This window comes from Tachyglossus aculeatus, chromosome 1 (assembly GCF_015852505.1).
Source record: "Tachyglossus aculeatus isolate mTacAcu1 chromosome 1, mTacAcu1.pri, whole genome shotgun sequence".
Lineage (NCBI taxonomy): Eukaryota > Metazoa > Chordata > Mammalia > Monotremata > Tachyglossidae > Tachyglossus > Tachyglossus aculeatus.
The window spans coordinates 166,389,322-166,412,815 of NC_052066.1; the positions used below are offsets into that span (position 1 = coordinate 166,389,322).

The 23,494-nt window shown below is 40.9% G+C and overlaps 1 protein-coding gene across 1 annotated transcript in view; it reads left to right on the top strand.

The window, feature by feature from the left end:
* The window catches only part of CEP128 (centrosomal protein 128), a 450,179-nt gene extending 429,556 nt beyond the window's left edge, over positions 1-20,623 (top strand). Inside the window, exons 24-25 of the mRNA XM_038752555.1 lie at positions 2,203-2,311; positions 20,307-20,623. Of these exons, the coding sequence (XP_038608483.1) occupies positions 2,203-2,311; positions 20,307-20,413 (216 nt within the window). The 3' untranslated portion in view covers positions 20,414-20,623. The remainder of the gene's footprint in view (positions 1-2,202; positions 2,312-20,306) is intronic.
* The last annotated feature ends 2,871 nt before the right edge of the window (positions 20,624-23,494 follow it).

The following is a 23,494-nucleotide window of genomic DNA, read 5'->3' on the forward strand; positions in this document are numbered from 1 at the left end:
AATGATCCTGATTGAATTTGTTGTGTTTCTCCCAGTTGACGTGTTTCCCATCTGGGAATTCCATAGGTGAAGGTCTCATTGTTTTGTATATGATTCTGCTGCACGTCTCTTGTTTGAATTCTCTTGTAATTCTGTTGTATTGTACTTTTCCAAGTGCTTAGTACAGTGCTGTGCACATAGTTAGGTCTCAATAAATACCATTAATTGATTGAATGGCTTCTTGGAGAACCGGGTTTTGAGAAACAGGACACATTTGGGCTCTCCATAATTCCTGTTTCAGGTGATAAAGTGGAACCTTCCTTTTCTGTCCCAGTAACCTGGTTATCTTGTGTATATACCTGTGCTTATTACAGTGTCTGGCAAATACTGGATTCTAATACTGGCTCTGTCATCCACCTGTTGTGTGTCCTGGGGGAAGTCACTTAACTTCTCTTTTCCTCAGTTTGTTCATCTGTACAATGGGGATTCAATTTTTGTTTTCCCTCCTACTTAGACTGGGAGCCCCATTTGGGACAGGGACTGCGTCCAACCTGATTATCTTGTATCTACCCCAGCATTTAGTACAGGGCTTGGCATGTAGTAAAGTGCTTAACAGATGCCACAGTTACTACTATTATTGTTGGATACAAATATTTGACTGTAGCGACATGCCTCTAGTTCCCAAATATTTACACTTTTCAAGTTAGCAGAATTCAGTTTGGGCCATTCTCAGCACTTGGCATGTGCCTGAAATACGAGATGACTCTGAAATGTCCTCCTATTTCATTCAGACCTGATGTTGGAAATGAATACTCCTCATGAGCTGCTAAATCACATTAATCATTTGCTGCTTAAGACAGCCCAGAGTTAATCTGCCTTTAGCCACATTCTGCCCCTTAACCACAACCAGCCATCTCCTGGGATTAACTATAAAGATCCTCGAGGCTCAGTACACCTCTACTAGAAAAGCAGCTTAAATTCATGTCTAGTTGGTGGTGAGATACCTGTATACAAAGGCTTCATCTTCTCCCACCCCCCAAGTCTCACTGGAAACGGGGAAGGATTTGGCTTCCTTCTCACTTCCCAATGCTGCTTTTGCACCATCTCACCTCCCCCATCCCTCCCTTTCTCTTCCTCTGAAGCCTCATATCATCTACCTATACCACCCACTCCAGTTATTAATCATTGTCATCTAATAATGGCGGTAGTTGTTAAGTGCTTACTATGTGCCAGGTACTGTTCTAAGCACTGGTAGATACAAACTAATCAGGTTGGACCCAGTCCCTTTCCCACTTGGGGCTGACAGTCTTTATCCCCATTTTACAGATGAGAGAACTGAGGCACAGAGAAGTAAAGTGAGTTGCCCACTGTCACACAGCAGACAAGTGGTGGAGCCAGAATTAGAACCCACAACCTTCTTACTCCCAGGCCTGTGCTCTAACCACTGTGCCATGCTGCTTCTCCTTTCCCCTTCTCCCACTCCCTTCTGTACCACCTTGACTTGCTCTCATTCATTCCCCCTTTCCACTTATGTACATATTTATAATTTTATCTATTTATGCTAATGTCTCCCCTTCTAGACTATAAGGTAAATGTGGGCAGGAAATAGGTCCGTTATTTGTTATTATAGATCTGGCCTTAGTACAGTGCTCTGCACACAGTAAGCACTCAATAAATATGATTGATTAAATGAATGAATCTGGCCGTAGGGGTCCTACCGCCCCACCCCCACCAACTAACATTTTCCCATCCTCTTTCTGCTGGAAGCTATAGTGCTCACAGCTTGGGCGGGAACAATAGAAGTCCCTATGAAGACTGGTAGCTCAATGGATACAGTGGCAGGGGGTTGAGGGCACAGGTGGAAGGGACCTTGTTGGGATACACAGGGATCAGAAAACCTAGGAACAATGAAGGTGAAGGGCCAAGGGGAGGTGGGTGGCAGGGAATGATTCTACAGTGAACTTTTCAATTGCCTAAAAGGATCTGAGTGATAAAGGGAAAATAAAAACCATCAGTTTGGGTCTGTAAATCCTCTGAAAAAGTCAAGTTTCCCTAATGTCAGCCAAATATGAAGAATCGCCATACATGGATGTTTATGAGAGAATAAAGAATAATTTAAATGATTTGAAATTTAAATTAAAAACAAGGCTTATGCATGTTTTTCTTTAGATATATAAACATTCAGTGAGGTGCATGAACATAGTGTTTTCTTCCTTCTCTTAGGATGCAAAAGCCAGTTCAGATTCTTCCAGTGTTCGAGAGTTGGAACTTTCCTCCAGTTGGCAGGAACACAGCAACTTTTTGTCAACATCGATGCTTTCACGTTCAAACTGTAAGTGTTGAAATATGGTTATTAGCAGGTGAAATATGGTAATTAGCAGGATGTACCTCATTGCTCCCGCAAAACATATTTGTTGATGGTGAAACTGTAGCCGAAATGTCTTCTTTGTTTCATTCCCTGAAAATAAATTTCAGAGATCTCAGCTTTCACCCAAATCCCCAGGAATCAAATCATCATTATTTCTTTTGGCATTAATGCTTCACTCTGGGAATTATTTGATCTCTAGGTTAAATTTTTACCATCGAAGAAAATTATGTGTAAATATTATACCTCACTTGCAATAATTAATATTTTGCTTCTTGGAGCAACAGTCCCACCTAATAATAAAATGCAGGTTTAATTTTTTTCTGGTTTCTGAGTTAGAAATGCTGGGGTATATGTATGCATGTGTAGGTTTTCTTTGTATCTCTATAGACACACACACATCCCAATATATTCCTAGGAAGTTTTCAAAATATATGTTATTGGAAGTGTCATGGTCGCCAACCACTCTTATCAGCTGGAAGTTGGTCTCAGTAAGTATGTGACTGTGTGAGTGAGTGGGGTGTGGAAGTCAGAGAGTATATGTCATGAAGATAGTTCTGCTAGAGTGAGTGGTGATAGTATATGATGGCAGAATCAGGGAAAATTCTGCCTATGAAGCGCTTTTGTCTGGATAGAATGCAGTGCAGAGTTGGAAGAAATTGTTAGGTGCATATGTGAGCACTTAGTACAATGCCTGGCACATAGCAACACTTAACAAATATCATCATCGTTATTATATATATGTATATGTAAAATGTTCACAGAGAAATTTCAATCAATCAATTAATCATATTTACTGTGCCCTTACTGTGTACAGAGCACACAGTAGTAAATGTACTATGTGCTTGGGAAAGTACAATATAACAGAGTAAGAGAGTTCTTCTGTAACTTAAGTAGATTCCTACAGAACTCCATATTAAGAAAAACTTGCACTGTACTTCTCAGGCTGTACCTCACTCTGCAAACAATGCACACACCCATTTCTTCCTAAACTGATCTGTGCTGTATCCAGGGAGAAGTATGTCAGTACAAATCAGTTCTCTAATTCTCCTGTCAAAAAGTGTTGGAAAAACATGTATTCTGGAAGAAGAAAGTATACACGTGCACGCACACACACACACACACACACACATGCATATATACACATTGCGTTTGATAGTCATTCAGTCTTATTTATTGAGTGCTTACTGTGTGAAAAGCATTGTACTAAGAGCTTTGGAGAGTACAATACAACAGCAAACATTCCCTGCCAACAATGAACTCACAGTCTAGAGGGGGAGATAAACATTAATGTAAATAAATAAATGGATATTGTTTGGTTATTGGAAATGGCTGTTGACATGCAAACATTCCTGTATAAATCAGCATTCCGCCTCTTGAGGCCGGGGAAGGAAGTGATCCCAGAAAGATTTGGCGGGTACTAGCAGTGGAAGGCCTCCTCAGTGGCCCTCTAAATCTGACCTTCCTTCTGCCTTCCCCAGACCAGCACTCTTCCTGGGCCCGTCAATCCTTTCCCTAAGCTTTCCAAGGCCATCTCTCACCAGCTAGCCTCCATGCAAAATGGGCAACATAGAGACAGGTTTTTGTGGGAATTTGTATTCTTAATTTGTGTGTTTGGTTTTATTGGTTCCAATGGTTTTATTTTATTTTATTTTATTTTGTTAATATGTTTTGTTTTGTTGTCTGTCTCCCCCTTCTAGACTGTGAGCCCGCTGTTGGGTAGGGACCATCTCTATATGTTGCCAACTTGTACTTCCCAAGCACTTAGTACAGTGCTCTGCATACAGTAAGCACTCAGTAAATACGATTGAATGAATGAATGTCCAATTCCCTCCTCCTGCCTTACCCCTTCCTGCCATGTTTCCCAGTGTACAGCTCCCACATACATGTTTTGGTATTAGTCGCGAGCCTTCAAATCAATCTAGAAGATGTAGATTGCACCCAATAATCTGGCAAGTTTTAATACACAATGGGTGGTCTACTGGTATTTAAGAGAGATTTAAAAACCTGTGCTATTTCACACTAAGTCCAAATGAATCAGAAAGAAAACGTTGTTTTTCTCTTCAGTTGTTAATGTGTAACACCCCATCAAGCAATCACAAGAGTCTTCACTTCCACTTCTTATATCGACAGTTTAGTGGATGCCGATGTTGAAAATTATGTGAGGAAAATGAGTGTGATTTAGCAGAATGAATGTAATTCATCATGTGAAAAATGCCCAATTTTTGTTGTTGAAATGAACCAATACTTAAGTGGAAAAGTCTGCCACCGAGGCCGAGTTTACAGCCTTCCTTTAAATATTATGAACATTTAGGAAAGTGTTTGTTGTTTTCACTCAGCTAAAGGAAGGTTCAGCATCCAGAGTGGAACTACTTTACTGTGGTCATCTGGATAGATGAGGTAATAATAATAATAATAGTATTTTTTAAGTGCTTATTATTTGCCAGGCACTGTACTAAGCGCTGGGGTGGATACAAGCAAAATCAGGTTGGACACAGTCCCTGTCCCATGTGGAGCTCATAGTCTCAATCCCCATTTTACAGATGCGGGAACTGAGGCCCAGAGAAGTGAAGTGACTTGCCCAAGGTCACACAGCAGACAAGGGGCAGAACCTGGACTAGAACCTATGGCCTTCTGACTTCCAGGCACGTGCTCTATGCAATACGCCATGTGTAGAATCAATCAGTGGTATTTATTGAGCGCTCATGGTGTGCAGATCACCACTAAGAGCTTGGGAGAGTCCAAAATATTATAGTAGTCATATTATCCCCCTATAGGGCAAGAGTGAGTTGTCTCTCCAAGATGCCTCAGCAGGCATATTCATTCAATCGTATTTATTGAGCACTTACTGTGTGCAGAGCACTGTACTAAGCGCTTGGGAAGTACTAGTCGGCAATATATAGAGACGGTCCCTACCCAACAATGGGCTCACAGTCTAGAATGCAGGAAGGAGTGTGTCACACCTCCCTACAAACCCTATCCCGAGCCTGTGGTCCCTGAGGCCAGTTTGGTAGTGAGAGGCCTTACTATCCTGGAAATAATCGAGGGTCAACGCAGCTAGTTCAGTTGCTTTCCCCGCCTACTGCTCTTGCAGAACCCCTTATATAGGTATGTTGAGAGGAAGAAGAATTTGTGCTCACCCCTACAGAGCTACTCCATATCAGTTCTCTCCTTGTAGCTGTTTCAGTGCTTCTTTAAGCAGGGAATTAGAAAAGAAGCAGAGGGAAAGTGCAAACATGATAAGACTTCTGGGTGCCATGCACGGGCAGGCACAACTGTTTTGATTTTTGGTGCTCTTCTGTAGACTTAATTAATGTTAATCAAGTGCACCCCATAGGGGATCTTTGAATTTAGGTACTCTTTATTAAAGATGTTAGGCAGATTATAAACAAAATCACAATACAGAAAGTTTAGTGACATGTAAAATCATCAATTTGGAAGTTCTAAGTATGGAACCTGTCTTTTCATATTTTGGACAAGTAAAACCCCCTTTTTGAAGACCTATTTCTTTACTAGCCCTCAATTTTTGACCTTTCCAGAAAAGCATCCAGATTTAGCATTTTTTAAAAATAAGTATAATGCCATAAATAATGTGAGGGTGATTGCAGAGACTTACAGATGTGTCAACTTTCAACCTGATTTCAATTTTGTAAATTGCCTGGCCATTTATAGCAAATTGAAAAATTATTTGCTCCACATACATTCATGCAAACCACTGGTGGTTGGGTCAAACTTTAAGCTAGCTAAAATAGAATTAGCTTAATCTGGAAAACCCTGAACAGAAATGTATGAGTAGTGGGAGCCACAATATTAACTTGGCTTAAAGTAATTGAAAACAGTTGTGGTGTTGAGTAAGAGTTTAAAAAAGTAAACAATATTTCTGTAATGTGTGTGTTGTTTTGAACCTCTTTGTTCCAGGAAAATGACCTGTTTCAATGTTAAAGAGATCAAATAGTTTGACTGGGGGAGTGAATGGCTTCCCAAATGGTACCTTACTACTTCATTTCATTCAACCTGCCCAGGAAGGGAGGCCAGCCTTTCGAATGTATCTGCTAACTCCGTTATACTGTTACATCGTACTCTCCCAAGTGCTTAGTACAGTTCTATGCACACAGTAAATGCTCAATAAATTTGATTGATTTTGAGTAGGAACAGAAGAAATGAAACATTGGTTCAGAACATTGGTGCATCAGCCCAGTGTTCTGGCTCTAGTAGTGATGACAAAGAGTCCTTCATCATCATCAGTGGTATTCATTGATCTCTTACTGTGTGCCAAGCACTGTACTAAACACTTGGGAAATGCGGCAGAGTTGGTAGACACATTTCCTGCCCAAAATGAGTTTACAGTCTAGAAGATGGAGGAAGAGTGTGTTTGTTTGCCCTTCCTTGTATCCATCCCCTTAGTAATAACCCTCTAGACGTTTTCTCTTTGAAAGTCCATCATGAGCCTGTATCATTCAGGAAGTATACTAAAGCCTCCATGAACCCTTTGTTATTTTCTGCATGCATATCTTCCTGGGGAAGCAAGCTGAATAACTAAATAAGAGTCACAGAAGAATGGAATTTAGGATAACACTGGTGTCTCAACTCTCACCCAAATGGTGAAATGCATACCGATTGGGAGCATTCATGTGAAATTAATTAATATTGGCTTTGAATTATTAAGTTAGTTGATGAAATCCCAAGGGACCTCAGCTGTTTAGATGGTGAAATCCATGCCTCCTGAATGAATTGTGTTTATCTGTATCTGGCCAGGGTTTTGGTAGTCATCTTCTTTATTGTCCACTTGCCTTCCAAAACAGACAAAAATGAAACAAAACTCATGGGTTCACACAGCATCACCTGTTCTTCTATATAACTTTCAATCTATGGAATGTCATTTTACTTACATCCTCCTTCAGTGACTGTGAATAAGCAATGCTCAGCCTTCAGTTTACACTAAAATACATTTTGGTTAGACATATAATGACTGTATTATCTAAGCATTTGGGATATTTCCCCTCCCCATGCTGACCACTTCATCATTTTGGTGGAATCTCAGCCCCATAGAATCTTTTACCTGTATTTCTGAGACCTTGAAAGGATTCTGATTTTTCAGGACATTTGTCTGACCAGAGCTTTTTCCTCTGAGAGTACAAGGACCTGGGTTCTAGTTCCGGATCCTATGCTTGTCTGATGTGTGACGCTAGGCAAATCACTTGACTTCTCTGGGCCTTGGTTTCCTCATCAGTAAAATGAGGATTTAAAACTGATTGTCTTCCTAGTTAGACTGTGAGCCCCACGTGGAACAAGGGACTTTGTCCAACCTTATTATCTTATATCTCCCCCAACACTTAGTAGAGTGCTTAACACAAGTACCTTAAAGAACCTTAAAAAAATCAGACTTTCCTCCCTCAAATTATCTCCAGTAGGGACCAAACACCAAAAAAGTTGTAATATCTTGCCCCCCAGGTGATATTCAGTTACTTAGTTGAATGGATATCATTTTAACAATCTTCCCTCACGTTTCACCATCCCCATATGGATCCCAGATGAACTTTATTGATAGCTTTTCGAGCCCTCTACCAACTAGTCCTCCCTAACATGTCTGTCCTCTTGGTTCCCTCATAGCTCCCCTTTCTCTAGACTGTGAGCTCATTGTGGGCAGGGAACATGTTTATCAACTCTGTTATATTGTACTCTCCGAACAACTGTAGTACACAGTAAGCGCTCAATACACATAATTAATTGATTGATTGCTTAAGCCATTCCTCCCTCCTTCTGCTTACCATTTTGTTGCTGGCACTTGAGCCTCTACCCTGGCTACTCTGTCTGCATGGATAATCTCCCTCCTTCAGTCTGCCAAACGTTATGCCTTCCATCCTTTATCAACTCCCATCTCCTAGCTGTTAGTGTGATTCTCATTCCACTCAGGCGGTCTCATAATCACACTTCTCTGTGCACATTTATGGAGGCTTTTAGTTTGCCTATCTCATCCCGTCTCCCATTACATCTTTCAAACTCTGGAGAGAGGCTGAGGTAGATCATAACTGAGGACTGTTTGCCCAGAGCAGTGGGAACCTGAAGACTCTCTGTTCCAAAAATGGTTAATTTACCTGTCTTGGCATTATGCTCTTTTTTTTGTTGACTGCTGCTTATTGTTGTTGTTTGCAGTCCATCACTATCAATATTTTGATCTGTCTACCCCTACTTTGCTTGTGAGCCCTAGGCAGAACAGGATCTGGGTCTGTTTTGTACAGCTATTTGGCACATAATAAGGGTTTAATGAAGATCAGAATGAACTAACTATAATAAAGGTGGTATTTGTTAAGGGCTTATTCTGTACCGAGAAGCAGCTTGGCCTAATGGAAAGAGCATGAACCCAGGAGTCAGAGGACCTGGATTCTGGATATATTTTAGGGCTCAAGTTTGGCCTGTGTCATAATGGAGCTTTCATCCTCACAAAGCAACAAGGCCTAGAGGAAAGAGCACAGGACTAAGAGTCAGGAAGACCTGAAATCTATTCCCAACTCTCCTATTTGCCTGCTGTCTGACCTTGGGCAAGTCTCTCAACTTCTGCACCTCTGTTTTCTCATCTACTACTGTGTAGTCTCAGTAGCTGAATCTGTATAATTGGGATATTGCACCTGTCCTCTTTCTAATTTAGCCTAAGAGCCCCGTGAGAGATGGGGACTGTGTCTGACCTGATTATCTTGTATCTACTCCAGGTTTTAGTGCAGTGCTTGGCATATCAGTCAGGTAAAAATAATTATGGTATTTGTTAAGCACTTACTGTGTGCCAGGCACTGTACTAAGCACTGGGGTAGATACAGGCAAATCAGGTTGGATACAGTCCCTGTCCCACATTGAGCTCATAGTCTCAATACCCATTTTACAGATGAAGTAACTGAGGCACAGAGAAGTGAAGTAACTTGCCCAGGATCACACAGCAGGTAAATGGTGAAGCTGGGATTAGAACCCATGACCTTCTGACTCCCAGGCCTGGGATCTATCCACTACGACATGCTGCTTCCCTTGCTTCCCTTCTCATTGTTGAGTACTTACAGTGTGCAGAGTACTGCACTGTACTTGGGAGAATACAATACACTGGAGTTGGTAAACACGTTCCCTGCCCACAAGGAGCTTAATAAATAAATTATGACACATAGTAAGCTCTTAACAAATACCACAATTATTATTATTACTAAGCGCTGGGGTAAATACAGCACAATCAGGTCAGCCACCATCTCTGTTGCCCCCGTGACTCAGAGTGGTAGGGAGAGGGGAAACAGGTATTTTAATCTCCATTGTACAGATGAGGCAGTGGTCACAGAAGGCAAGTGGTGGAGACAGGATTAGATCTCAAGTCTGATCTTAGAGAAGTATAGCATGACCCATTGGATAGAGCCTGAGCCTGGAAGTCAGAAGGACCTGGGTTCTAATCCTGGCTCTGCAACTTGTCTGCTGTGTGATCTTGGACAAGTCACTTAACTTCTCTGTGCCTCACTTACCTTGCTTGTAAAATGGGGATTAATACTGTGAGTCCTATGTGGGACAGGGACTGTGTCCAACCCAATTACCTTGTTTCTACTCCAGTGCTTAGTACAGTGCTTGGCACATAGTAAGTACTTAATAAATGCCACAATTATTATTACAATTATTAGGTCTTCCTGACTCCCAGGCCTGTGCCCTTTCACTAAGTCTTGTTGCTTCTTGAGGGTGGAAGCTCCATTAGGAAAAAGCTTTGGAGCTTTTCACTAAATCACTAAGATACATCCAGAACACTGAGTATAAAGAGAATATCCTCTTTTTGGGATCCAAGTCACACAAGTTCCAGTGGCAGGTAGACAGTGGTCCATTTCTTTGGATAGCTTAATGTATCTTCTCCCATTTTGGAATAGTCCTAGCATTCTTTTTAATACTTCTAAAAAAATGACCTGAGACATGTTTGAGCAGAACAGCAAATTACCAGGTTAGTTGCATCTTTTCCTCTATCTTTCATTGCTGAATGATCCAAAAGCACATCCTCATTTACATTATTTAGTTTGATTTTCCTCTCCAATCTTTCTTCTTTTGGTCATCAGTTCTTTGACATCTGTCCAGAAGCTCAAGTGAGCACTAAAGGTAATTCCAATCAATCAATGATAGTTATTGAATGCTTATTGTGAGCAGAGCCCTGTACTGAGCGCTTGGGAGAGTGCAATATACCAGAATTGGTAAACATGTTCCCTGCCCACCTCAAGCTTATGGGGTGGGTGAACTCTGTCTCTACCCCATCAGAAACCAGAAAGGTTGAATCTGTTTCTGGAGTTTGAGGAGAGGGCAGCAATCTATGAGTAAATCAAGGCAATCCAGTTTTTATTTCTTGATTTTGTCTGGCTGGGGATTGATGAATAAGTGACCAAACAGCCTGGATAAAGTGAGTCCTTTGAAAGGTTAATATTAGATGAGAGACTCTGGGCAATAAGTTCTATAGGCCACAAAACCCAAATCTGACTTGGGTACAGCTGCAGGTGACTACCATTAGTTACTTAGGGTACAAAGTTGAGAGTGAAATTAATACCAATGTTCCCAAATCCTTCTGGGAAACCGATCAGTGGTATTCATTGAGAATTGAACACTTTGTGCAGAACACTGTACTAAGTGCTTGGGATGATGATGATGATGGTATTTGTTAAGCACTTACTATGTGTCAAGCACTGTTCTAAGTGCTGGGGTAGATACAAGGTAATCAGGTTGTCCCATGTGGGGCTCACAGTCTTAATCCCATTTTATAGATGAGATATTTGAGGCACAGAGAAGTTAAGTGACTTGCCCAAAGTCACACAGCTAAGTGGCAGAGCAGGATTAGAACCCACGACCTCTGACTCCCAAGCCGGCTCTCTTTACATTAAGCCATGCTTCTTCTCTGAGAATATGATAGAGTAAGTAGACATGATCCCTGACGTCAAGTAACTTACAATCCTGCAGGGAAGATAGACATTAAAATAAATTAAAGGTTGGGGAGGCAAAAGTGAATAGGGATATATGGGTATTCATTCATTCATTCATTCAATTGTATTTATTGAGTGCTTACTGCGTGCAGAGCACTGTACTAAGCGCTTGGGAAGTACAAGTTGGGAACATATAAAGATGGTCCCTACCCAACAACAGGCTCACAGTCTAGAAGTATATGTATGTGTATATGTAGCGGTGGGGTGGCTGGAGGTATCTGCCTAACTGCCTAGCAGGTACAGACTCAATTGCTTCAGTGATGCAGAAGAGCTGTGAAATTTAGTTGAAAGATCAGGGATTTGTCAGGGAAAACTTCTGGAGGAGATATAATTTTCGTCGGCCTTTGTAGATTAGGAGAGAGAGGTCAGTTGGATAAGAAGGGTGCTCTAATCATTAGACTTAAAGCCAGGCCCTTAAAACATGGTGAACTAGAAGGCCCTCTGGGGTTCTGGAGGCCACCAGTGCAATCTGAGCTGATATTTCTGTGGGGTTAATGGAGGCCACCCCCTCCTCCCAGCCCACCCCACTGGGCTGCTTCATTTGGCCTGGAAGACTCTAAAATGAAACCTTTCTCCAGGATAAAGTAACTGGAAAGAACGTGTGAAATAAAGAGTTTTGAAAGCCTAGCAATTCAGAATTCTATCTATGAAGATGCTTATTGGAGTTATCAGGAAAAGAGTGTTTACTGTAGGTTTTTGCTTAATGGACCAATTTTATGTCTGGTCTTCATGGATCTGTGATCATTTCTGTCATTAAGATATATTTTGCACAGTCAACCATTTACAAGGCACCCTGGGAAAAAGATTCCTGCACTAAACAATGTGACTAAGTTTTAGGTATTGCACTAGGGAAAAGAATCCAAACTTCACCCGCATGATGATGAGCCCTGAACTGATAGTCACGACTTAGAAAAATAATTCTTTGAGCCATTGTTCGCTGTCTTTCAAATCGTGGGCTCTGTGCCACAGAGGTCAAAAAGGACGACACAGTTATGAGCATCATCAGGAAGGGAAGAGAAAACAAAACCCAAAGCACTTTAAATCCATGTTATATTTACAACTGCAATTCTGCACACAGTTTTAGTCTCAGCACCTCAGCAAGAACATAACAGAACTGGAAAAGGTAAAGCAAAGAGAGTAGAAAATGATCAGGTGGTTCTGAGCATCTTTCAGGGAGAATTTCCCAAAGTGATCAGAGAACCCTTTAGTCTGGAAAGAAGGAAGGCTGAGTGAGACCCCAAGGTGAAGTTTCCAAAAAAAACAAATAATGTGAACAGAGGGAAACTAGGAGTTCACTAAATTTCACATTACAAGAATGAACTTGGGGCCTGTTGAAGACTGAAGGTGCTAAGTTCCAAATCAAACCTGAGAAAACACTAATTTACACAGAAATAGAATGAGGAAATCTACCATAAGAAATTGTGCAGGAAATCTATGTAAGATTAAAAGCCGGGAGCAATTCATGGACAAAAGGGGTACATATGTCGTTGCAGGGAAAAGTTGGGACATTTTAAAAAAGCATACTCCATGAGAATGGGCAACACGGTGAGTAACTATGAATTCTGTTGTTCTAAACATATTTTGGAGTTACTAGCAGAGAGAAAAAGATTGGGCTAAATGGGCCAATATTCTGAGAGAGTGTTTTTAATCAGAAGGAAAGTGATTTAAGTGGGGAAAAGCAGTATGTCCTAGTAGAAGCAGCACAGAACTGGGAGTAGGGAGACCTGGGACCTAATCCCAGCTCTGTTCTTTGCCTGCTGTGTGACCCTGGGCAAGTCAACCTCTACACTGGAAACTCCCTCTAGACTGTAAGGTCATCATGGGCAGGGAACCTATCTACCAACTCTGTTACATTGTACTCTCCCAAGCATTTAGTTCAGTGCTTTGCACACAGTAAGTGCTCAATAAATTGATTGATTTAACATTTCTGTATCTCAGTTTCCTCATCTATAAAAATAGAGGTAGGATACCTATTTTCCCACACCCTTGAACTGCGAGAACCTATTTGGGGCAGGGACTGTATTTGATCTAATTGTGGTATATCTACCCCAGTATTCAGCATAATGTTTGGCCCATTGTAAATGCCTCACGAGCATTATTATTATTATTAATAATAATAATAAAATGTGTTGGAGTTTTAGATGAGACCACACATAATCATGTGTTACAATTTATTCATTAGATCAAAAACTCAGTTTGGGGCCCAAACAATATAAATTTGGACTTTTATAAGTCTTAGATAATTTGCGATCAGAGTAAACAGTGTTTGGAATCCTCAGTGCCAATTCTAAATATTGTACATTCGCAATATATGTAGATACATGTGCATACTTTATAAATTGATGTTGAACAGCCTTGCCCTGGGTACAAACACATGCACTGTTGACTCTCCATCTGAATTTTAGATGTGCAGATTGTAGATCTTATCCAAGAGTGCAAACTCCAGCTGAAGAACATTTAAAAATCAACTCCTGCTTGTTAATTGAAAAAATGCCCTCAATTTCAGTTTTTGTCAGTATTGGCCTTCTCTTATTGACCAACTCGTCATGCAGTGATTTTCCCTTTCCAGATAGGCCTCTTTTATTCAACTATAGATGTTTCATTTATCCCCAAAGGGAGGACTTACCCTGATTTACATTTTAGAATTTTTAGGCCATGAGGCCGGAGCTGCTTCAGGGACTCGGAAAAATAAATAGCAGGTTTTCTCTTTGACCTCAAACAGTTGTGACCGTTGTGTCCCCTGGAGTTTTCTGATATGCAGTGCTCTTGAGGTAGTGTGGTGTGAGGTAGGAATGGGTAGAATTAGGGTCATCCTGAGCACTTGTCAGTTCCTGACTGAATCTATGTTTCATTTGAATTATAGAAAAGTTTATTCAGAGACCCTGGCTAATAAGCTTCTGGCATCGTCCCTTAAATCACTCACTGCCAAGACCACCAGTATTTGACATGTCTTTGGAATCCCAAACATGCTTCCTTTCTTGAGCGATTTCCCAATCCCTCTCTAAACCCGACAGCAAACGATCCCCACATGACAGCTTTCAAAGTCTATCGCACAAGGTCCAACTCTTCCTTTGATGGAGGCAAGAAGGATTCTCCAAGTCACCTTGGGGCTGAACAGAAGCTCTTCGTTAACCATGGAAGCCCCAAGTCTCTGGCATCCAGGCTCCGATTTGAAGAAAGGAGCAATGAGAGCTGTCCTCTTGCACCAGGGATCTTCAATAGTTCCTCCAAAACAGAGTGGTGAATCGTCATAAAGAGGTTTTGAGAACCCCCACGACTCCCTGATATGACTTAAGTGTCCCCTTCCCTCTGAAACTTCAGCAAACCCATGGAGAACCCTGGACAGCAGAAAGGAAGCAGGGAAGGAACTTAGTACAGCAAGGAGCGGTACATGACAGAGGTTCAGTAATGTTCTATAAAGTAGGGGGTCCCCATAAGAATGAAAAGCAGCGAGGCCTAATGGATAGAGCACAAGCCTGGGAGTCAGGAGGACCTGGGTTCTAATATCAACTCCAACACTTGTCTTCTGTGTGACCTTAGGCAAGTCACTTCCCTTCTCTGTGCCTCAGTTACCACAGCTATAAAATGGGGATTAATAGTACTTGTCAAGTGCTTATTGTGTGTCAAGCACTGTTCTAAGCCCTGGAGTAGATGCAAGTTAATCAGATAGGACACAGTCCCTGTCCCATATGAGGCTCACAGTCTTTATTCCCTATTTTACAGATGATTAAGGCTGTGAGCCCCATGTGGGACAGAGACTATGCCCAATCTGATTAGCTTGTGCCTACCCAAGTGCTTAGTACAGTTTCTGGCACCTTGTAAGGGCTTAACAAATACCATTAGAAAAAAAATGACAATAATAATAATAATAATAATAATAATGGTATTTGTTAAGCACTTACTATGTGCAAAGCACTGTTCTAAGTGTGGTCTCAAGAAGTCAAACCTAGCTCAGAGTCAACCCTGGTCTAGATGATGCAGCTTTTGACCCAACCTTGAGTTTGGACTTGCTCCAGAAGGGGAACTAGTTTCATCCAGTGCAAACCTGAGACCAGCCCTCAAATTCACCTGAAGTTCTGAGTCAGCCCCAAACCTGACCTGGCCTCAGGTCATCTTGCATGGGTAAGACCTAGGAACTGGCTCAGACCAGAGCAGGGCCGCTCCTGGGGCCACCCACTTCAGTCTCTCACCTTTGGGGTACAGCTGGAGCCAGACTCGCTTATAGGATTGGAAGGTGAGGTCCAGTTGCCAGACAAATGCTCCAGTTCCATGCTGTGTTAGGACTGCAGCCAAAGTCAAGTGTGGAATCTTTGACCATGAGGGAAACAAAGGAAATAGGAAAATACTCCATAATCTGTGGACCCTTGAATGATCCAACATTAGTCATTTGAAGAAGCTATTATTGTTGGATTTGCATGAAGTCAATTGTTTTTTTAAAGGTAGCATCCTTCTGACAGAGTGGAAGAATAAAAGTGAAATTTGTAAATATATATTGGAATTAGAAATACAAATACAGAAATTCATTATTTTGCACCTCGATCACTATTTAATTATCCTGGTTGGGTAGGAGGTATGGCCCCAGTTCAGTATCCTGTTTTAAGAAGATTTGGATGCCCAGGGCTTCAGTCCGCAGACACTGGGCAAAGAAGGGGGAGATGTATAATGTCAGCATTTAGTTTTTTATAAGTGAAGACTGACCACTTGTCTCTTTGCATTGCTGCCTTCAAACTAACAGGACCCGGCAACAGCACAGGGCCTTTACTCAATGGGACTGACCTGTATTTAAATGAAATCTGTGGTAATCTGTGATGACTCCTGGAATCCCTGGAAAAAGAAATCTTTTCACATTTGAGAGAGTTTGGTTTCACTCAAATTAAATTTAAAAATAAGCCTGAAAGACAGGCATTGGGATTTCTCATGGAGGAAAGAATTTCTCCTAGTGTTCCCTGTAGAAATTTGGAAAGCTGAATGATGGGGCCCTAATTTTACCAATGATTAGGTTTTGTAACCTTGGGAAACTTGTTCTTTTTTGCCTCAGTTGACTTTTCTTTAAAAATAAGTATGCTTGCTCCATGCAGTTGTGTTTTGAAGCTGATCACAGAGTTCCTCTAGTGTAAAATGCTTGAAAAAAGCCTTCTAACTTCCATTCAAGATTACTAGATACACATGGATATCTCTTCCTAGAAAAACAAAAAGTCTAGGCCAATGTCTCCTCCTTAACTGTGGGCTTTTCTGCCTATTTCAGGAAAAATTCATTTTTTTTCAATCAACTCTCTCAGGACAGTACCTTGACCTTAATATTACTGGTGAGTGAAATTGATTTCCCCACAGAAATGTATTTTTACCACAGATTTAGCATTCAGTGATAATGACACAACCCTAGTTTGAATGTCTGGGGCTTTGTCAAACCTAATCCATGAGTAACATATCACCAGGGTCAAAACGATTGCCTCTACACCTCCACATCAGACAGAAATTCCTTACCATTGGCATTAAAGCACTCAATCAGCTGTCCCCTACTTACCTTTACCTCATTGGTTTCCTTCTACAACCCAACCCTCACACTTGGCTCTTCTGTCTGTCTCCCCTTCTAGACTGTAAACTCATTGTGGGTAGGGAATATGTCTGTTATATTGTGTGTACTGTCTCAGGAACTTAGTACAGTCCTCTGCACTCAGTAAGCGTGCAGAGCAAGTAAATATGGATGACTGATTGATTGATTAACCTACTTGCTGTACCTCAATCTCATCTGTCAATCAATCAATCAATGATATTTATTGAGCTCTTACTATGTGCAGAGGTCAATCAATCTATCAATCAATTATATTTATTGAGCACTTACCGTGTGCGGAGCACTGTACTAAGCTCTTGGGGAACTACAGTATAACAATGTAACAGACACATTCCCTGCCCACAATAAGCTTGTGATCTAGAGGGGATACAGACATTAATATAAATAAATAAATTACAGATAGGTACATAAGTTCTGTGGGGCTTAGAGGGGGAATGAAGAGCACTGTAGTAAGCACTTGAGAAAGAACAATATAGAAGAATTAGAAGACACATTCCCTACACATAACATGCTTACAGTCTATCTCACTGCTGACCCTTTGCCCAGGTCTTCCCTCTGACCTGGAACTCCCTCTCACTTCATATCCAACAAACCACCATTTTCCCAAACCTTACTAATAGCACATCTTGCCCAAGAGACCTTCCCTGACTAAGCCCTCATTTCCCCTACTCTCTCTCCCTTCTGCATCATCTATGTATTTGGATCTGTATGCTTTATTCACCCCACTCTCAGCCCTAAAGCACTTATGTACATGTCTGTAATTGATTTTAATGTCTGTCTCCCTTTCTAGACCATAAGCTACATGTGGATTGGGAATGTGTCTACCAAGTTTGTTGTCTTGTATTCTCCCAAGTGCTTAGGACAATGCCCTGCACACAGTAAGCACTCAATAAATATGAGTGATTGATTGAAAGTCTGCAGCTGTGGTGGCTGGCAAGACCAGAATTGGGACAGCATCCTTTCTCCAAATTCTTGATGACTTCCTGATCAATTAGGGAAGAAGTATGGCCTAGAGGAAAGAGCCCGGGCTTGGGAATCAAAGGACATGAGTTCTCATCCCATTTCTGCTACTTGTCTGCTGTGTGATCATGGGCAAGTCACTTAAACTCTTTGCCTCAGTTACCTCACCTGTAAAATGGGAATTAAGACTGCAAGCCTCGTGTGGGATGTGGACTATGTCCAAACTGATTAGCTTGTACATACCCCAGCACTTAGTACAGTTTTTGGAATATAGAAAGTGCTTTTACCAATACCATAGAAAATTCATTGTGAAGGTCAAGGGTTTTTTAACTCACTATATCCATCCCCTTGCTGCTCCATTGCCCTGCTATCTTTCAAGAAGAACTGTTCCTTCTACTTGAGAATGCCAAAACTCCCCCTTCTCTTTCAGTTTTTCAGACTTCTACCTTTCTTACATTATGAAAAGTCTTCCTGACCTTTCTCCTATCTCTTCCAGATATCTTCACTTGCTTTCCAATGACTCCTTTCCCTCTGTCTCTGAACATGCCTGTAGTTTACTTCTTGACCCTCTCTGCCCCTCCAGCTTCCATCCAAGCTTGGAACCATCTTTGACTCCTTTCTCCCATTCACCCTTCCCCCAGTCAATCTGTTACCAAATCTTGCCAAATTTTCCTCTGTACCATTTCTCATATCTGTTCATTGCTCTCCACAGTAACAGCTGTTAACTTAGTTTAATCTCTCATTGTTCCCTGCAGACACTATTGCAGTAGACTATTTGCTGATATTCCTGCCTCCAGTCATTCTTCTCACCAGGCTATCCTTTAGGCAATAACATGAAGTCTTTCTGGAACCCTTCTCGGATCATTTTACTCCCTTCCCTGAAAGCCGACAGTGGTTGCCAATTGCTTCCCACATCTGACTTTTGCCTCTGAACTATCTGGTCCTAAGTTCTCCAACAGTTACTTTCTTCTACTTCAATGGTCCTCTCCTCTCTCCAGATCCCAGCTCAGGATTCCCTTCAATCACTTCATCATCACCCTTGAACCCAACTCTCCTGATTGTTGGCCACTGTCACTCACACCGGCCCTCTGTTACTGGAACGCCTGTTCCAGTCTGTTTTGCCAAACCACATTTCTCCCTTCCCTACAAACCCACCTACTATACTGCCACCATTCACTATTGCTTCCTCAGCCAGTTCCTAATGTGCATACTGGTAAGTTTGTATAGTGTTTATACAAATGATATATGCACAGTAAATATATACAGATATCACTCTATATATAGATAGATATAGATATTTTTGTTACTGATGCTTTTGCACTTTTTCCATTTGTTATGTTCCTTCATGGTTGCCTCTTTTCTTTCGTTACATTTTGAGCTCTCCAAAGCCGGGATTTTTTTCTTCTATTTCTTTTATCATACCCCTCAGGTTCCAGTGCTTTCTTTGCTGGCAATATGTTGTTGGTAAATAATATTATTGATGGTGATGATTTGATTGGCCAAAAACTACTCAGCTGAGACTTCACAACTGTCCAAACTGAGACAGGGAGAAAAATATGGGCTTGTGTGTGCCTGAGAGAGTGGGGTGAATGAGATAGAGAGAATGAGTATGGAAGTTTCCCCAACTTTTTCCACCCTTACAGGGCTCCCTTGTGTGTCTGGGGATTCCCCCCGCCTCAGTCCTACAGGCCTTTGGGGAGTGGAGTCCTGGCCAGGGATATGCTCTTCTCTAAGGCGATGAGGGCACTGTTCACTTGCAGACAATCCCATAGTAATTTACAACAGCTGAAACATCTCCCTGACCATTCTAGTAATCACACTGAGAATTAATCTCTTCCCAACTCATCTAGTTATTTTTCTTACATTTCAAGTCTTTTGGAATTTGCTTCAAAAGCTGAACATTTTATAGGTTCGTGATAGACCGCAAATAAAATATTTTGTTATGATTTATCATTTTTTAAAATTTTATTGAATACCCCTTTTCTCTTGTGTACAATTCATCTCTAGAAAATCTCCATTCATTCATTTGTATGTATTGAGCACTTACTGTGTGCAGAGCACTGTACTAAGTGCTTGGGAAGTACATATCGGCAACATATAGAGACGGTCCCTATCCAACAACAGGCTCATAGTCTAGAAGAGGGAATCAGACAACAAAACAAAAGAAGTAGACAGGCCATCTCTTGACAGTTGCTTGAATCATATTATAGGACTTCATTTTTACTGTATTTCAGTCAACCACATAGTTCTCCATTCCCACAACTAATGAAACTATCATAATAAAACAGTATGGTTTGGCACACTCACTAAACTGTTAAACAATCTTTGTGCTGAATGGACAATAATGCATTAAAGTATTAGCAGTTTGAATCTGAGTAACTGTTTAACCTATTCTTTGAACAACCTTTGGATCATTTTCATTCAAGTTTAACTTCAGTCTCTTCTATTCCCTTTCCAGCACTTATCAAAAAGATGCCTCCTTTGGAAGCAGCTGCCATCAAGGAAGATGCCAGGAATATTTCTGTAAATGGGATGAGATCACAAGCCGAAAAGGATAAACATTAGGGCAACTGGCAATTGCAAAACGTAATCTAACTACTTTCAATGAGGCACCAGTGATTTCTAAATTAACCCAGTTACTCCGGCTCCACTGTGACAATGCTGCAGCTAACATTCATCCAACCTCTGCTTCCGTTCTCAGGATCTGCTCTTTTCAGCTGTGGCCAACTCAGGTTCTGTGATTAAAACCCAGAATTAAAATATTGATCTCTCAGAGGTTACTAGGTAAAGAATTTAAAACATAAAGCTTTATTCAGGGGGCGGGTGGGAGGGAGCAATAATTGCTAATATGTGAGATTCAGGTAACATTTGTATAGAGCTGACAGGAGTTCTTCTAAGGTAATAAATTATGTGTTATCATGGTGATATGCATATGTAATTTTCTGCAGTCCATTTTACAAATACCTTGAAATGGTCATCTATCTTCTCAACAATATATTATTACATGTAGCATTGCATAATTATTTTTGAAAAGCCATTTCTAATCAACCATTTTTTAATAGCAATACAGAATTTATAGATGTTTCCCAAATTACCAGTAATGCATAGCCAGTAATTTGTAGCATTGTTCATATGTTCTAGGTGCCAAGAAAACCACTGGGATCATTTCAGTCATTACCTCAAATGTTCTTTGCTCTGCTCAAGCCAATATAATATCATGGTTCTCCTCTCCAGGAGGAGTTTGATCTTTGTACTATTCCTGGTTAAGTGTAATGTCAGATTTAGTCAACACCCAAATAATAATCATGGTATTTGTTAAGTGCTAACTATATGCCAAGCACCTTACTAAGGCTGGGGTAGATATAGGATAATCAAGTCCCACGTGAGGCTCACAGAGGAAGAGTGAGAGAGAACAAGTAGTGACTCCCCACTTTGCAGGTGAGTGAATTGAGGCACAGAGAAGTGAAGTGACTTGCCAAAGGTCATACAACAGAAAAGTGGTGGAGCTGGAATTAAAACTCAGATCTTCTGACTTCCAGGCTCATACTCTTTCCACTAGACTACGCTGCTTCCTTGAATAACTTTTAAACTAAGTTACAAACCTCCAAATGTCCTGGAATATTTTATCTGTTCATTAAGTTGCAGTGTGTCAGTCTTTCTCACTTATAAAAGATCCACTTCTTCTCTGTATGACTAGGGCTATTTTATTGACCCATTAATGGGGAATGAAACTACAGTGAGGGAGTATGACAGGCCAATTAAAGGGAGAGGATTTTAAGAGTTTGGGGCAGAAAGATTCTGCACCCAGACAGCCTGGGCTGTGATCTTTGACAATGAGGCTGCTGAAGGAAGCTTGAAATGGAGTGTCCTGGCAGGAAAAGGCCTGGAAATGTTTTTTTAAAAGCAAGCGGGACTGTTAGGTTGCTTTCTGTTTTGAGTGGTTATTATGAGGTCAGTATTGTTCATACTTTTTGCATTTCATCAAAATTCTGGTGTCCAGTAAAAAATGCACTTTTGCATTTCATAGTTGAATAGATTGAAGTGATGCTAGCAATAATGGGTTAATAGACTTGAAGTGGCAGTCTTGCACTCCTTCCCTATTGGAGGGTGGAATGTATGGATCAGATATTGCAATGTATTAGTTTTGTTGCACATTCCCACAGAATGTACATGTAAACACATGGAAGAGTGTTTACTGAATGCCATGCAGCTATCATGGTCTTTTTGCCATGTGGGAGAATCATTATTTTTAGTAGATGTTCAGGAAGCACCAAGATATTCTAGCTCTCTGGAACAGCATACCTATCAGAGAAGGAGAGGAGGAGAAAAAGAGTTTTTGCAGAGAGCATCTTTACCCTAGAGGAAAAGCAAGGTTAATGAAACTGGTTATTTACTTCTGGAGTGACAGGAAGCTTGGACATCATGAAATCTGCTGTTAAACAAGAGCTGAGCTCAGCTAAACCAACTGTAAGTGCACTGAGGCAATGGTAACTTTTTTTAATTAAATCAGGCCACAGGTAGACACTGCATTCTTATATTTTGGTTGAAGAAATCCCGGATATTGAGAATACACGTTATTTATCACTTCAGAGCATTTATGGTATGCGTTAACTGTACTACGGAAGGACTAGTAAAAAATGTTTTTTTAAAATGGGAAAAACAGTGTATTGTGCTGCTGTGGGAATGAATGAAAGTATATGACCTTGAAACTGGAACACACAACAACTTCAAAGGTAAAGTCAACACTTGTGAGTAGAATTTTGTTGGAAATCTTTGGCTCTCTGTCTTTAAACACTGGGTCCAGGAACCTGTCTCCTCTGAGGATTTTTCCTATCTCTTTCAGTTACCATTAGCATGACCAGGAAATCACAAAAGAATGTTAAGGAAACATTAATAGTTTGATTTGTATGTTTCAAAGCCAGAGAATTTTTTCCTTGACTCACCCCTGGCAGTATAACCAGAGTTACATGTAACATCAGCCCCCTTTGAGCTTTAGCTGGAAGACCATATTACCTGCGACACTGGGGCAGAATAAGTTGACCAACCTTGCTCTCCAGCAAGGCTGTTCCAAAATGTCATTTTCAGATTGATCTTTTTTTGCTTCTGCAGCCAGATGCTCCTGGCCTCCTATCTCTGTAAGCATCCAGTGCTCCCATTGAAGTTGAAGGCAGTAAGAAGGGAGAAACACAGCTGGGAGAATTCTGGCTCAGTGTTTTTCCCATTGGCAGAACTTGTATTTTTTCCTTTGGTGTCTGACTCAAAGATTGAAACCCAGTTGGTTATATAACATTTTGTGCATCCATTTCCCAGAACCACTAACTTTTCCTTTGGTTGCTACAGTTCTACATACATTTTTAACTCCTGAAGAAGGTCAACCTGTCTCACAATGAGAATGCTGTGTTTATGGGTTGGGTTTATAGATTATCCCATGAAAAATTTGTCCTTCGTCCCATAAAGGATTTTTAAAAGACTTATTTCCTTTTATTTCTCTTCCTATCAACTATGAAATATATATATTTTTCACACTTGCATCTCTGCCTTTTGTGTGCCGGCAGTATTTTTAAAACTTGACAGGCCAATTTTGATTCATATTAGTGTCTTAATTTTATCCATCTGATTGCAGTGGTCCCCACTGCTAAACATTAT